Source organism: Nothobranchius furzeri, chromosome 12, assembly GCF_043380555.1.
Source record: "Nothobranchius furzeri strain GRZ-AD chromosome 12, NfurGRZ-RIMD1, whole genome shotgun sequence".
NCBI classification, from domain to species: domain Eukaryota; kingdom Metazoa; phylum Chordata; class Actinopteri; order Cyprinodontiformes; family Nothobranchiidae; genus Nothobranchius; species Nothobranchius furzeri.
In genome coordinates, this window is record NC_091752.1 from 8,085,508 (window position 1) to 8,100,969 (window position 15,462).

The following is a 15,462-nucleotide window of genomic DNA, read 5'->3' on the forward strand; positions in this document are numbered from 1 at the left end:
CAACGGTAGCTTCTGCTTCAGCCCTCCCCCCTCCCCCTGCGCAGCGGCCGCAAACTCACTGATGCGCCTGCAGCCTCTCAGAGTTCCTGCTGCTCTAAACATTAAAATAACTATTTCATTTTCTGTTCCTCACTTCTGATTACCTTCAATGGTGTCTGTTTGTTGCAACCACCAGGTACAAAAACTAACTTGTTTTATCTGACTATTTTCTCCTCTCAATCCTAAAGAAAAACTGCTACCTGGCTTCATACATATATTCACCTTATGAGTTACCTTTGAACTGCAGTTCTAAAAGATCTACCGACCGCAAAAACAGCGGAGTGCATGCTGCGCGCCGGCCATATCAGTTAGGTGCGTCACCGAGGACAAAACAGGTGATGCGTCCCGCTCCACAGCAGCGAAAAGCATCAGGCACAAATAAAAGACAGAAAACATAAAAGGAAATGAGCCGACATGAACGATTGCGTGTTAAATTAGTTTTTGAGGTGGCGACACCTGATTTGATAATGTTACTGTGGCCGTGCTCAGGACGCAGATGTCTGGAGCGCGTCAACAATCAGAGCTATGCATGCGCAAGCTGGTTAAGGTCAGGATGGGGGTAAGGGAAAGGTTAAATTGCAAGAGGGTAAAGGTCACAATTTGGTTCAATGTCCGTTTTACGGCGGGTGTCAGTACCGACGCTCTGGCACAGCGCGTTGCCTCCCGACGCGCAGGAGCTTGTCACCTGCTGACAGCAGGCTGCTGTCTTTTCCGAAGACTGCATCTTGCCGGTCATTATCACGTGACAGCGACTAGTCGATGACAGGCATAACAAGTCACTATAGAGCAGTGAAGTCGACTAGTGACTAGTTCATACAACCCCTACTGCTCCCCAGAGTGTTCTGCAGCATAATCAGCACGTTCTCTTTGAACTTGATATCAAATTTTCGCCTCCTCTTCATCTCCGCACAGTTAAAGTTACCCTCGCGGTCTATCACTGGCAAATCAAAAGTGAGACGATGACACAACTGCCCCCCGTACTTGCTTGTTACCACATTCCACCCGGCCACAATAAAAAACCGGCCATTATTCACCTCCGCCGACTCCGACACCGGCTAAAACGTGATACCCGGCCATTAATTGAATACAGGCTAATGTTAGAGGATTTACGGTAGCCAAAAACATATGTCGCAATACATGCGTTTCTTTTGTTTATTTATGTCAAAATTGAGCAATCTCACATACCAGGGGAATTGCAGCATCTGGGAAGGTCTGTGAGGAAAAAATTTTCAAAACGTTTGGAAGCCTGTGGGATCATCATGTGTTAAAAACAAACGACAATTAAGGGAATAAGCGTAAAGAGCTGTTAATGCAGATACGACTGCTGCCGCCCAGAAATCTTTGCTGCTCAACATCCGACTCCTTAGACCCAAACCAAGTCCATATAACCAACGTTGTCTTCTCAAGCTCGTCTTCATCCACGCGCTGCAGCAACTTGACAACATTCATGCACAATCGTTGTTGGACGGTAGAGTCACAATATCTACCGATGGCTACATTTATATCATATCAGCTGTATGCTGGTTTGTCTGAAAACAGACTTGTCCATGAAGCCACTCCTGTTTTCATTCTATTCCATTTTGTTTGAATAGCACATTTCTACACGGCAGAGGCCGACCAAAGAGCTGCACAGTAAAAGAGCATAAAAATCCACACACGGGAAGAAGTAATAAAAGTAGTACAGTAACTACTATAAAACAAAAATATAAAACAAAAGCATCATAAAATGCTAGCTAGGCTGATGTAAAAGCCATGGAATAAAAACGAGCCTTCAGGCGTGATTTAAAATCTGAGCGAGGGGGGCCATTCTCACTGCTAGAGGGAGTTGGTTCCAGAGACGAGGCGCACAGATTGAGAACGCTCGTTCTCCTCGCGTCCTCACCCGAATGCTTGGGATCTGTAACAGGCGGTGGTCTGCTGCTCGAAGAATTCGACCAGGTGCGTAAGGCTGAACCAGCTGAGTCAAGTAGAGAGGCGCATAAAGACCGAGTGACTTAAAAACAAGAAGTACAATTTTAAACTGGACACGGTAGCACACCAGGAGCCAGTGCAGCTGGGCCAGAACAGGAGTAAGAACAAGAGTAATGTGCTCCCTCCTTCTGGTGTCCATGAAAAGGCGGGCCGCCGCATTCTGCACCAGCTGTAGGCGCGCAACCGAGGAAGATGTGGATCCATAAAAAGGGATTTCGCATAATCCAAGCGAGAGATCACAAATGCATGGATCACTGTGTGCAGGTCACGTCTAGTCAGGATGGCCTTCATCTTTGTTTTAGGCAGAAAACCACTGATCCTGATGGGACTGGAAAAGTCTTGTAAACATCTCTTGATGATCAGCAGCTGGAACTTCATCCGGCTGTTTTCCTTCGCCTATCCGGACCCAGGTGTCGGGGGAAGCAGCACCAGCAGAGAGATTTGCCCTCTCCATATCCTCCACTAGTCTTACACCCAAGACTTATATCACCTCCAGTGTGTCCCAGCGGGTCAGCCCTCCTGCTGGCAGAACATATCTGAAACACCTCCCCTGGGAGTCATGCAGAAGGTATCCTGACCAGACGTTCAAACAACCTCAGCTAGCTCCTGTGTGTGTGGAGGAGCAGCATCCCTACCAGATGTCTGAGCTCCTCCTCCTGACTTTTAGGCTGATCTCGACCACCCTGGGGAGAAAACTCACTTCTGCTGAGTTAGGGTTAGACTCACTATATGTTTGGGCCTACCGGGTCTATGCAGACACCCGTGGCACTGGGGATCTCTACCCGACACAAAAATTACACAAGGCGATCTTTAAACAGCGCGAGGTGATGTGTATGTCACACAGAAACACAAAGATGGCAGCAAGCTCTGGAGCAAGCAGTGACTCCACCCCCCTAGCCAATCAGAGACCGACAGTCTCTGACATTGGGGAAAAACAGAACTTCTGACAATGTTTTTGTTTATAATTTAGATTTGTTTGATCGTCGACTCAAACTCACTGTCGACATATGATCACCTCACTCTTCTTCAAATCTATCAACTATGGACTTATCACAGTTTACTCTGGGACATACTCATTCGACCCGCGTACATCTAACTGGAGCACCAGCCTGCCTGTGTTGCTTACCTCGCCCTCCTCGTATTTGGGCGTGAAAAACAAGAAGGCCGGCTGGTCGAGTCCCAGTCTTGCCTGGTGGATGTCAAGCGGCATTACTGGACCACGTCTGTCCCTGTAAGAAGGTGCCTGGTTCCCGTTCTTCCTGGGATTGCTCCTCTGCTCCTTGTCATGCTGGAAGACTATTCATCCCAGTCGGTCTCCCTTCCCTGAGGGGTCCCTCAAGGATCCATTCTTGGATGTTTACTGTTCTCCTCCTACATTCTGCCCTTAGGAGTCACTTTTAGACAGCATGCAGTTTAGAATCACTTACATCTGGACGATTGCCAAATCTACGTTTCTCTCAAGCTCACTGACCCCTCTAAACCTCTGCTCGATTGTCTTTGTAACATCAGAGAGTGGCTGGCTGAAAACAACGCTAAAACTGAGGTTATTATTTTCAGTCCTGATGATGTTAGAGTGGCTCCACCACCTGACCTCCACTCTCTCCAACTGTTTCCAACCTGGGAGTGCAAATGGACACGGCCTTAAAAATGGACGCTCAGGTTAATAACGTAGTTAAAGCCTATTCTGAGTAGCCATCTCCTGGAATCCGTGATCCACGTTTACCCTACATCTCGGTTTGACTACTCCATGGATGTCGATGTTACGTCAGCTCCTGCGTTTATGGCATTAGCAAAGCAGATCTTTCCAGACTTCAGCTGGTTCCTGATCGAAGCTAATAGAAGACACCACATCAAGTCTCTAATCTCTTCACTGGTTGCCTGTTCAATTTAGGATTAATTTAAAAAGTCTGCTTTTAACTTTCAAGTTTTTAAATGATCAAGCCCCCTCATATGGAAGTGTGTTGCTCCATCGCTGCCACTCTCCTTGTGCCCTCAGGTCTGCAGATCAGCTCCTCCTCACTGCTCCTAACCCGCAGTGAAAGGGCCTTCTCCATGTGTGCGCCAAAACTCTGGAACTCTCTGTCCCTCCAGGTTAGGCAAGCGCCTTCAGTCACCGCTTTCAAACTCGTCTGAAAACACGTTATTTCTCCTCAGCTTTTAACTCTTCTACAGTGTTGGGAACATTACTTTTAAAAAGTAATTAGTTATAGTTACTAATTACTTTGTCACAAAAGTAACTCAGTTACTAACTGAGTTATGAGATTATAAAAGTAACTAATTACCAAGAAAAATAACTACTTAGTTACTTTTTTCATTAAAGAATGCAAGAAAAATGGGTTAATTGAACTTACTTAATTTACTATAAATGACTGCAATAGTGAAATATAAATGACTAATGACTGGAACATAATAAAATGTAAGTTCAAATGTTTTTTATAAACCTGCATAATTTAAATAAATAAGCACTTAACAGGAGGAACTACTAACAGGAACATTACACTAATCTAGACTATTAAAAGGTCACTGTGTGGACGGGTTCCACAGCATCTGTCTGCATTCCTTCCTTCGTGGGGGATGATTATTTGCAGCTTCAAGGCTGCATGGCGTCAGATAAGGATAACAAGACTGTGTTTGGGTCAGGCAGAGATAATTTTCCCTCTGCCTTCAGTCTGTAACTGGTCATTCCAGTCCTTCAGTGAAGCCAATTTGGGTTATTAAACATCTCCACACCGTCCGGTGACCCTCTCCGAGATGACATCCATTTTGCGCACTAACACCGGTAACGCAGCTAAGACATTGTCCAGCTTACGATTCACCTCGAGTAACGTCCCAGTCTGTGAGGTCTCCGCGCGGACGGTGCCGTCCATGGGTGCGGGTCGCCCTCCAATCGCTCCCGTCATCCCAATTTTTTGGAAAACCAGATATCCTCCCACTCCAATCAGAATAAATCCTGTGATCATCAGGCCAAATATCCACACATCTTCAACGTCCTCAATGGACAGCTGAGAGAGACAGATGACCTTCCACACCTTCCAGGCATCGAGCATATATCCCGCTGCGTGTGTCCCGTGAGGGCAAGTCGGAGCCCCCTCCTCCGTTCTCATCGTAGAAAAAAATCTTATCAATCGCGTTAATTAAATCCATTTCTGAAAAATAGTGATTTCCAGAGGAAATGCAGAGAAGTGCTCTGTAGGCAGACAGGACAAAAAGAGCCTTGGGAAAAAAGATAAGGGAGCAAAGCAGAAGCGACTGTGCTCTGTGAGTGCCAGGAGAAGAAAAAAAACCGATGACTTTCGTACGAGTCCAACGCTGCTGAAACTCATTTGACTCAAGAGAAAATAAAAATCTGCCACAATTTCAGATGTTCTGTTGTTTTTTTTTTTTGTTTTTTTTTTTTTGTTCTAGACTGAACTGTTACATCGTTCGTTTTCTGGAGCAACAGAAGAAGAACTCCAGTTTGAAGAATGGAGCCTCTTCCACCACCGACCTGGATGATGGCTGCGATGCTACGGCTGTGCTACTGAAGAAGGGTAACCTTTGACCCCACTCACATGTTCCTTTAGCCTCCAAAAACTAGACTTGGCTTCTCATTTGGCCTGATTTCTCCTTCCTGTGTGTGTGTGTGTGCGTGCGTGCGTGCACGCGCGTGCTTGTGTGTGTGTGTGTGTGTGTGTGTGTGTGTGTGTGTGTGTGTGTGTGTGTGTGTGTGTGTAACAGCCAACCACCACAGGAAGCAGTCGGTCCTCATGGTGGACGAGCTGCTGTCGGTGTACCCGCACCAGCTGACCTTCTCTGAGGCCGGGATGAGGATCATGATCACCAGTCACTTCTCTCCCCGGACGCGGCTCACCATGGCGTCCCGGATGCTCATCACTGAGGTGAGCATGCTGAAACACAAGAGACCATACGGCTGTGATCCATTTCCACTGAGTTTGGATCATAGCATGCTTTCTTGAGTTTTGCGGATGGGGGACATTTTCATGTCTCCACCACTGTCCTCCATCTGGTCTACAGAGACAACGTCTGATCAGCAGCAGGACTCTGATCAATGGTGAGTCTGACATTCCCGTAAAGGGAGGCAACAACTGGGGCGTGGAAAATGGACTGTCAGCTACTGAGAGGCGCATCAGCATCTGCAACGATGATCGAGAGCCAGGCAACGAGACCGAGTACGAGGACAACGAAAACAACGAGAATGATGAAGAAGAGGAGGATGGAGAAGGACCCTTCGTACCCTTCCAGTGCCCAGGTGCATTCAGAATCTCCTGAATTTCAGCTTGGCTAAAACGTCCCAGCATATGTTTAAATGTGTATAGATGAAATAAATTAGGATGTAAAGAAGAGTCGATGTGTTTTGGTAAACAGAACTAGATAGAACCGGAAAAGTTAACAAAACCTACCGCCAAACATTAAAAGGTAGGTTCCTCTTTAACTTGCTGCGGACAGTTTCATTCGCGGCTGCAGACTTCCTCAGAGCTGACGCTGATGGTGGCGTCACTTCCTTCTCCGTTTATCCGCGGGCAGCAGAGGACGTTGTCGCCCTCTGCTGCCCGCTCTCCCCTCTCCGATGACGCAGTCCCATGCACGATCCAACGTGTAGACCCCATTGTCCCTTTTCATGGTCCCACATCCACGTCTCCTTATCTCGATAGCTTCTTTTATCCATCTTTTGTATTTCCGTTGTTCGGTGTTTATGATCCTTGTGTTGTCCCAGTCCATTACATGGTTTTCTCTTGTGCACTGATCTGTTACGGCTGACTTCTTTATTGTACTTTCTGCTTCTTGTTTTGCTGCTCTTGTGTGTCTTCGACTTGTTTCTCTCTCGCACTCCTTTCTAGTGTGGGGGAGGGGGAGAGCGGGCAGCAGAGGGCGACAGCGTCCTCTGCTGCCCGCGGATAAACGAGGTAGCACTGATGAGACTGACGCTGATTATGAGGAGAGCATCCTTGTGAAATGAAGCGGATTTTCCTTGTCACCATCAGCGTCAGCTCTGAGGAAGTTTGCAGCTGCAAACAAAACTGTCAGCAAGGTAAAGAGAACCAAAAATGGAATTAGAAGTCAAACACAGCAAGAACGTCCCAAAGATATTAAAAGGTAGGAACCAGGTTGTTTAGAGTAAGAAGGATGGTTGTCATCCTGAGTGCTGTTACACACACACACACACACACACAAACACACACACTGACAAAGACAAAGTGTTTCCATGGTCAGTGGCGGCTGGTGAAAAATATTTTTGGTGGGGCTGTGCTATTTTTTTTAACAAACTTGTGCTTTCTGAGCTTTGTGCACAACTTCACTATTTCCTGAATTAAGCACAGCTCTTTTATTTCCTGTCTTACATCACTGGACAAAGGGATTAATCCAGGTGTGTCTGACTATTGGCACGCTGCCTTGTGGACCAAGGTTGAAAAATACTGCATTAAATTGCACATAAAATAACATGACCATAAATGGTCCACATCCACATTACTGTTTGTGAAACTAACATACTGGAGAATTTCATCACAATAATATTAAATAAACAAGTATGTACCTGATCTTTTGCATACTGTTGGTGAAGCTCTGGATGACCCCTGTGATGGAGACAGAGTCAGTGTTCCTCTTCTGCAGCTGGTTGAACAGCATGTCCACATGTGGCATGATCTTGTGACACAATGCCAGCAGAAAGCTGAAATCTTCTTCCTCCAGCATTCTCACAAAGCCTCCTGCCTCTCTCTCGGTGATTGGATCAAAGTCATCCGAGTCTCTGATCATCTGGAAACATCTGAGGAGGTCATCCTTGTGCTCATACACTGTGTTGACATCTCTCTCTTGGACAAAATGTGCCGGTTCTGATCCACTTCTTCATTGTGTTTCTTCACTGCAAGCCTGCGTCCCTCGTCTCTAGCTGCATGGCAATGTTAGCTCTGCCTAGCATAGCTAGCTTCACCGTGTTGTCCATGTGCGCCCGGGATAACTCGTGTTTCTTCACCTTCTCAGAAAAATGTTTCTTGTCCGTAACTCCTGACTCAATCCATGCCTCATCTGTCACAGTCGTTTGGAAAGCAAAATAACGCATTAGCGTGATTGCATCCAGCTAGCCAAGCCTTCCCAGAAGCCTCGTGTGTACAGTTTACCTCTCTCCTCCTCCTGCTGGCTTATCTTTACGTCGGGCTGATCTGGTCCAAGCTCTTTGACATTAAGTTTTTCCACCATAGTTCTCCTCTCGAACGGATATTGGAGAAGAGACCGAACTGAATTCAGTGGCTGCTGAGATCCGGTATCCATGCTGCTGCTGGTTGTAGGCGCACTGGCGTCCATGTCTATTATGTCTGCGTCACGACCGTCACGAGTCACGACCAAAAACGTGCTGGAGTCGAGAATCTCCGAGTTCTACCGAGCACTAACGAAAGCCTTTGGCGGTAGCTCTATCGCCCATCATGCTTCTGAAACAACGTCGACGCTGATTGGATACATTCCCATTCCTACCCTTTGATTTTCTTGTCAGCAATTGGACGACTGGTCTCGTCCCGTTTGGGCGATTGAAACACAGCCCACAGCCTCCACCGTTCGGCAGAGACCAATATAGAAATATATATATATGATTTATTTTTGTTACAAAACACACAATTAACTTAGAATATGTGATTATTGTTAATTTTATTTATTTATTTTTTTAAATAAAAATTAAAAACACTGGGGAAACTGGGAGGGCGGCACTCTATCGCCCTCTACTGGCCAGCCGCCACTGTCCATGGTTCTTACGGACAGGTGAGCTTGTAAATCATGAGGAATCATTTATTTCAGTTTGTTTAAATCTGCATCAGTTTAAAGACCAAATGAAGTCATTTTGCACAAACCTAAGTGTTCCAGCACATTCTCGTCCCACCTACGTGTTGATTCTTATTTTTTGGCCACTGACAGTCGCAGTCTGCTGTCCACATGTTGACCTCTGACCTTTGGCCTATGTATCTGCAGCCGGTGTGGTGAACAAACTGAAGTGGCTGCTTGCTTGGCCTCTCTGCCTCCTGCTGTACTTCACCATTCCCAACTGCTCCAAACCTCGCTGGGAGAACTGTTTCATGCTCTCCTTCATTTCCTCCACCCTCTGGATCGCATCCTTCTCCTACATCATGGTCTGGATGGTGAGTCAACCAGAAATCGCTGTTTTGGTATTTGAGAGTGCAGGTTCTTGGAATTCCTCTGCAGAAATGGAAGTGGAGACCTGGTGACCTTCTAACCATGGCAGTGGTGCCGCTGAACCACAAGCTGATGCAGCTGGTCAGGATGCTCTCAACAGCACAGCTGTAGAAAGTTCTGGAGGACTTGGTCAGCATACCAAACCTCAAAGCACTGTTGAGCCCCCTTAACCAGCTGTGTGGTGTTTCTGCACAAACAACACATCCTCACACCCGAAGCGGCTAAAACTGACGATGAGGGCGCCGTGCGGTGCCGGAGCGTCGCGAAGCCTGCGGGAAAACTCACATTTCACCAACATTTAACCTCTAACCTTCCCCTGACCCCCATCCTAATCTTAACCCAGTTTCTCGTTCTAAACTTCCCGTTAATCGCGTTTGAGACGGACGACACAACTAGAAACAAAGTTTTGTATGCTCAAGACAATTAAGGTTAGGATGGGGGTGAGGGGAAGGTTAAATAGCAAGAGGGTAAAGGTCACAATTCGGTGAAATCTCCATTTCACCGCGGGCGTCGGAAAGCGACGCTCTGGCACATCGCGTCGCCTCCCGATGCTTCGGGAGCCCCGGCGCATCGGAAGCAAACGCTTGGTCACCCATCGTCAGTCTTAGCCGCTTCAGGCATGAGAATGTGTTGGCACAAACCAGGGTTTGAAATGTGCAGACGCCGCTTTCTACGCAAACTTTCTGATTTAAACGAGACCTGGAGGCTGTCATTTATTGTATTTGTTGATGCTGCTGATGTTGCTGCACCTCCTGAGTCTCTGGTCAGGAAATACGGAATTTCAGATGTTAGTCTCAGAATCAGGATGCCATCATGTGTGTGTGTGTGTGTGTGTGTGTGTGTGTGTGTGTGTGTGTGTGTGTGTGTGTGTGTGTGTGTGTGTGTGTATTTCAGGTTACAGTGATCGGCTTCACACTCGGCATTCCTGATGTCATCATGGGCATCACATTCCTGGCAGCTGGTACCAGCGTTCCTGACTGCATGGCCAGCCTCATAGTAGCCCGGCAAGGTCATCAAGCACACAGAACCAGAGCACACACACGTTCTTTCAGTGCCTCAGATTAAGATTTATGGGCTGGAAATGTTTTTCTCTGCCATCAGTTTGCCAACTTGTGGTTTTAGCATGCAGAACACACAGACAGGGGTCAGAGTTTAGGAATGGTTCCTAAATGTTCCCCAACTAGTCCTTGAATGTTCTCTAGATGTTGTTTGATGTTTGATCATTTGATGAACTTGGACCTTCTTTTATCCAGGAAGATCATAAAGCATCAAAGTTCAACAAACTAAGTCAAAGTCTTGTGATTAAAGGCATGAATTTACAAATATAAAACAGAAAATGTCTGAAATCATAAATCTGTGAGAAAGTATCTCAGCGGTTTATTTGTCAAATCTGCAACCAGAGGTCAGACGACGTGTGAATCTTTAGTAGTCGGAGCAGAACACCCCCGTCCCTCTTGCATGTCTCTTCCTCTGCTGCTGTCTCTCTGAACCGTCAGCATTTTCTCTTTCATCTCATTAGAGTTTCATCTAAATCTCTCTCTGTGGTCAGGAATGGGAGACATGGCGGTGTCCAACTCTATCGGCAGCAATGTATTTGACATCCTGGTGGGCCTCGGCCTCCCCTGGGCTCTGAAGACCCTGGCTATCAACTATGGCTCTGATGTAAGCACCTTTAATTGCTACCTGGTGGGAGAGACAGGAAGCCCAGGGCCAGATAGATCTGTCTTTTACCGTGGCAGGTTCAGAGACGGCTGCTGTTGTGTCCTTGGGCAAGACACTTAACCCACCTCACCTGCTGGTCAGAGGGACCGGGGGTGCCTGTGCCCGGCAGCCTCGCCTCTGTCAGCGCGCCCCAGAGCAGCTGTGGCTCATCACCCCCAGTGTGTGAATGGATGGATTCATCCACTTACATTGGAGTGTAAAGCGCTTTGGAGTCCTCTGACTCTTAAAGGCACTACACAAGTGTGGGTCATTTATCATTTATCTTCCACTTATCTGGGGTGGGGTCGCCAGGTCAGCAGCCTGAGCAGGCCCCCCTCCAGCCACTTGGGCCAGCTCCTCCGGGGGAACCTCGAGGCGTTTCAGTGTGTCCCGGGTCTTCCGTAAAAAGCAAGTCACCCCCAAATAAACTTTTTTTTGCTGATAAACTAAATAAACGAGTGTCTAATCGTGCTGCAGACACATGTAGTGAATAATTTGGCACTTCAGTGCATCTTAGTTAAAATTTAAATATTCTGCCTAGAACTGTCAGTGTTGTGCCGTCGTCAGGTAAAAACTCTGCACTGTATTTTAATTTAAATCTGCCACCGCTATTGGCTAAGAGGTATGCTATGATGTAAACTGGTACATTATGATGTCACAATGCTGTCGTGAGCCTGTGTGTGTGTGTATTTGTTAGCAGCTCCGCCCTCTCGGTCTGCCAGGTAACAGTATTTTTTGCATTTTTCAAACATGAAGTGGGAGTGGAGTTAGACTCTGGTAGGGGTTGACTTGCTCTTTAAGGTCCCCACTCTGGAAACAAAACAACCGGTGAAGCTGCTGACGAGTCTTTTTTGTGAATAAACATTACCTCTGTAGAATGAACTGATTGGAAATGACCTTTGACCCCTCCCAGATTAATGGGCAGGAACAGGTGCTTCTCTCCAGTTGTTACTGATGTCTCTCTGGTGTTAGCACACACCTGTATGCTCCGGAGCTACAGACCCACTAAAGTCCTGCTTCTATAGAGGATCTCCTGAGGTCTCCTGACTGTCTTTTGTCTTCTTTCTGTCCAACATCTGTTTCCTGTCTCTCACCTTCTCTACAGATCAAACTGAACAGCAAAGGTCTCATCTTCTCCGTGGGTCTCCTTCTGGCCTCCGTGTTTCTGACAGTGAGTACCTTTCCTGATTCTGGCTCCTCTGATTTGGGCCATCTGGATTTGTCCTCATGAGCTGGTCTCTGCTTCCCACGGGTCCAGGTTCTGGGAGTCCACCTGAACAAGTGGACACTGGACAGACGTCTGGGTCTCGTGTGTCTCCTCCTCTACTCCATCTTCCTGTGTTTCTCTTGTCTCATTGAATACAACATCTTCACCTTTGTCAACCTGCCGACCTGCCGGGGAGACTGACACATACACACACACACACACACACACACACACACACACAGGAAGTCAGATGAGGGAGTTAGACTCTTTATGGTAACAAAGATGGGACAGAACACCCCCACATTAAATAAACTCATATGAAAAGCTTTTATTTTGAAAGTCCTGTGTAGCTGCTACATTTCCTGACAGGGACGTCAGAGTTGTTCTCCATGACAGTAATAATGATGAAGCAATGACGGGGGTGGGGTGGGGTTAGCTCAGCACTTTGTTATAGGTGAGTGGGTTTTCTGCAGATGAGCACGTTTTTAATCAGCCAAAAGTCTTTTCTTTCCCACTGTGAGTATTTAGATACGTACCGAGAGTGAGTCTTCCTCGTCTACATCTAGAGAAACAGGGCATTACCACTTCACCTCATTTAAACATCCCAGATGTCATATTTAGAGTTTGTTGATGCCAGACACACACTTGTCCTCTCGAGGTCACAACAACGTACCGACGACAGAAGCACAAAACAAGCACAAGGTCGATGCTCTGAGCACCAAAGGCCTCCTTGCACTGATGAGACGGATGCTGATTATGAGGAGAGCATCCTTGTGAAATGAAGCAGTTTCTCCTTGTCTTTGTTGGTCTGCCCAGCAGACGGCACATTGCTGAGGTGGATGGATGAGTTCAGAGGACACATCCCGGGAACTTTCACCCTCTGAGTCCAGAGTTTCACGTCATTTTTATCTGAAAGTTCTTTGTATTTTATACCTGATGTCCATATTTGTCCAAACAGTTGTACAGTGGTGCGTAAATGTTCCTCTTAATTTTTAGAGCATGTAAAATGTGGTTCATCTAATCCTCCAAGAGACTTTAGTCCCGTAAGGATTCTAGCTCAGCCGGTTCTGGTCGATCCGGGCCTGCCGCCTGTGATCCTGCAGCTTTTGTGTCACTGATATAAGAACTAAAACAAAGGATCCAAGGCGTTTGAGATCGAACCAACAAACTGTTTGAATGTTTTAAAAAGGCCAAGAACTCAGAGCGGAGCCGCAAACAGGGTCTGAATGATGCAATAACTGAACCAGCTCGAGTGTGTGCAGCTTTAAAAACATGTTTCTGATCACATGTATTTAAAAAAAACTGTGATTCCTTACAGCCCATTTAAGAATGAGCTGATTTAAAAATGACTGAAACACATAGAAACCTAAAATACTTCAGCCATCTGGAAATGTTCTGAATTTTGTCATTTTCCCATTAATAACAAGCAACTTTAAAGGTGCAATAAGTAATAATTTTATGGTGAAATAGTCATAAAACAGTCTACTGTCTCTATCATGGTGGAGGGAAAGTCCCATTGAAACAGATTTCCTTCTCAGCCGGCTGGGGGGTTCTCAGTTTTTCTGTGAAAGTGGCAGAAGAGGGGCATAGCCATTGTTTACAATCTGTCCTGCCTCCATACTTCCTGGTTCCAGACCAAATCATATGTGAGCCAGCAACGTTGTCTCGTCTTCAACATAAAAACAGCAGCTCCAGCGTTTGTAACTTGAGCTGCTAAAAGCACCAGCGTGGTGAACAGAATGGAAGTCAGGAAAAGGAGCGGCCCAGAAGTTATGTCTACCAAGCTCAAGAAGCCACAGCGTCTTTTTTACTTCCTTTTTTACTCTAAAATAAAGAAGGTTCGAGGCTAATGTTGAGCTAACAATGCTAACGGTAAATTAGAAAAGTAGTCAACTCTAAAAATATCTTAAGCTACTCTTTTCAGTTATCAACAACCCAATATTACAATGAAATGAAGTTATCTGCTTATCAACTTACTGTGTATGACTTGTCCTTACTCGCCATCTAGAATCTTCTGGTGCTAAGTCGTAACTGTTAACCGGCAACCAGGGAGGGGTTGTGGCTGAGATCAGACTCTTTTGTTTTGATAAATTGACTGCAGTACCCATATCTGACCACAAGATGTCATTCTTACTTCATGCACTGTAAATATTTATTTAGCAGGACTAGGGGTTGTTTATGTTTGACAGTTAGCTTTCCTAAAACCATCAATCCTCTAAACAACGAACAACAGGGCTCGGGTTCGTCACCATCTACAGAACTCTTACAGCTGCAGACTTGGTCATAAATAATCACCATATTCGCAGTTATTTTGCTGATCAGATCAAATAAAATTGCACTTTATAATCAGAACTACCTATGACAGGTCCATTGGGTCCATGTGGTGTGCTGCTAGCCGTCGCTCTAACCCACAGCGTACTGCGTTGACAAAATGTCAGAGACACGCCCATCATTCAACCAGGCACATTGTAGAGATTTTTAAATCGTTTGTGACGTTCACATTGATGACACATGTATATAAATCTGTGTAAATGTATTTCTATATTTTTGTCTGAAAGTGTTGAATATATTTTCATAGATTGGTCTCTGTACTGCCCCTGTGCTTTTTGTTCACTTGCATGAAGATATTTCAATACACTAAATTATTTATGGTAAATCTAAATGTTATTTGGGATGAAGGTCTGGCACTGGAAACCCGACGGACTGCGTGCTGCTGCAAGCACAGGATGTAAGAAATGATGGAACTTTATGCAGATGATGCACCTCTTTACCCTGAAAGAATGGATGACCGTGTTTAAATGTTCTATTGTAATATTAGAGATCCTTTTGCTATTTAAACTTTAATAAAGTTGTATTTGTTTAACGTACCAAAGCTTGTGCCTCACTTAGTCCAGACCGGAAATGTCAATGTTGCAGTAATGTGTGCTTATGAAGTAACTTTGGATTTGTTTCACGGTTTACAAAACAGTAGGAGCATTTAGTCATTGATGAGTTGAAGAAAACCTGCCCACCAGTGTTGGGCATCTTACAATTAGTTATAGTTACAAATTACTTTTTGTTGAGAGGAGACTCAGGGTGTCAGATGTGCTGGAGCGCGAGGCGGAGGTAAGGATCCAAACACGGGTGAAGAAGGCAGGCAGACAGGAACGGTTAAAGGCTTTAATGATAACACACGCTGACACAGAAACAATGATCCAACACGAGACACAACACAGAAGGGGTTTAAATACAGGAGGGCTGGGAGCTTGGGTGATTGGGAAACTAGAGGCAGGTGGGAGCAATTAACAGAGACACAGGACTAAACTAAAAGGGGAGACAGCGTCTGTGGCAGAGGAGGCGATGATGACGGGCTCTTGGGGGCCTGC

General features: G+C 45.9%; 1 protein-coding gene across 2 annotated transcripts in view; it reads left to right on the plus strand.

Moving 5' to 3' along the window:
• Positions 1-14,964, plus strand: part of slc24a3 (solute carrier family 24 member 3) — a 57,409-nt gene extending 42,445 nt beyond the window's left edge. For both annotated transcript variants that reach the window (XM_054749944.2, XM_054749945.2), the window contains 8 exons: positions 5,416-5,540; positions 5,728-5,888; positions 6,025-6,259; positions 8,968-9,134; positions 10,084-10,198; positions 10,739-10,851; positions 11,996-12,061; positions 12,149-14,964. In XM_054749944.2, the coding sequence (XP_054605919.1) occupies positions 5,416-5,540; positions 5,728-5,888; positions 6,025-6,259; positions 8,968-9,134; positions 10,084-10,198; positions 10,739-10,851; positions 11,996-12,061; positions 12,149-12,298 (1,132 nt within the window). In that variant the 3' untranslated portion in view covers positions 12,299-14,964. The remainder of the gene's footprint in view (positions 1-5,415; positions 5,541-5,727; positions 5,889-6,024; positions 6,260-8,967; positions 9,135-10,083; positions 10,199-10,738; positions 10,852-11,995; positions 12,062-12,148) is intronic.
• Positions 14,965-15,462: the final 498 nt, after the last annotated feature.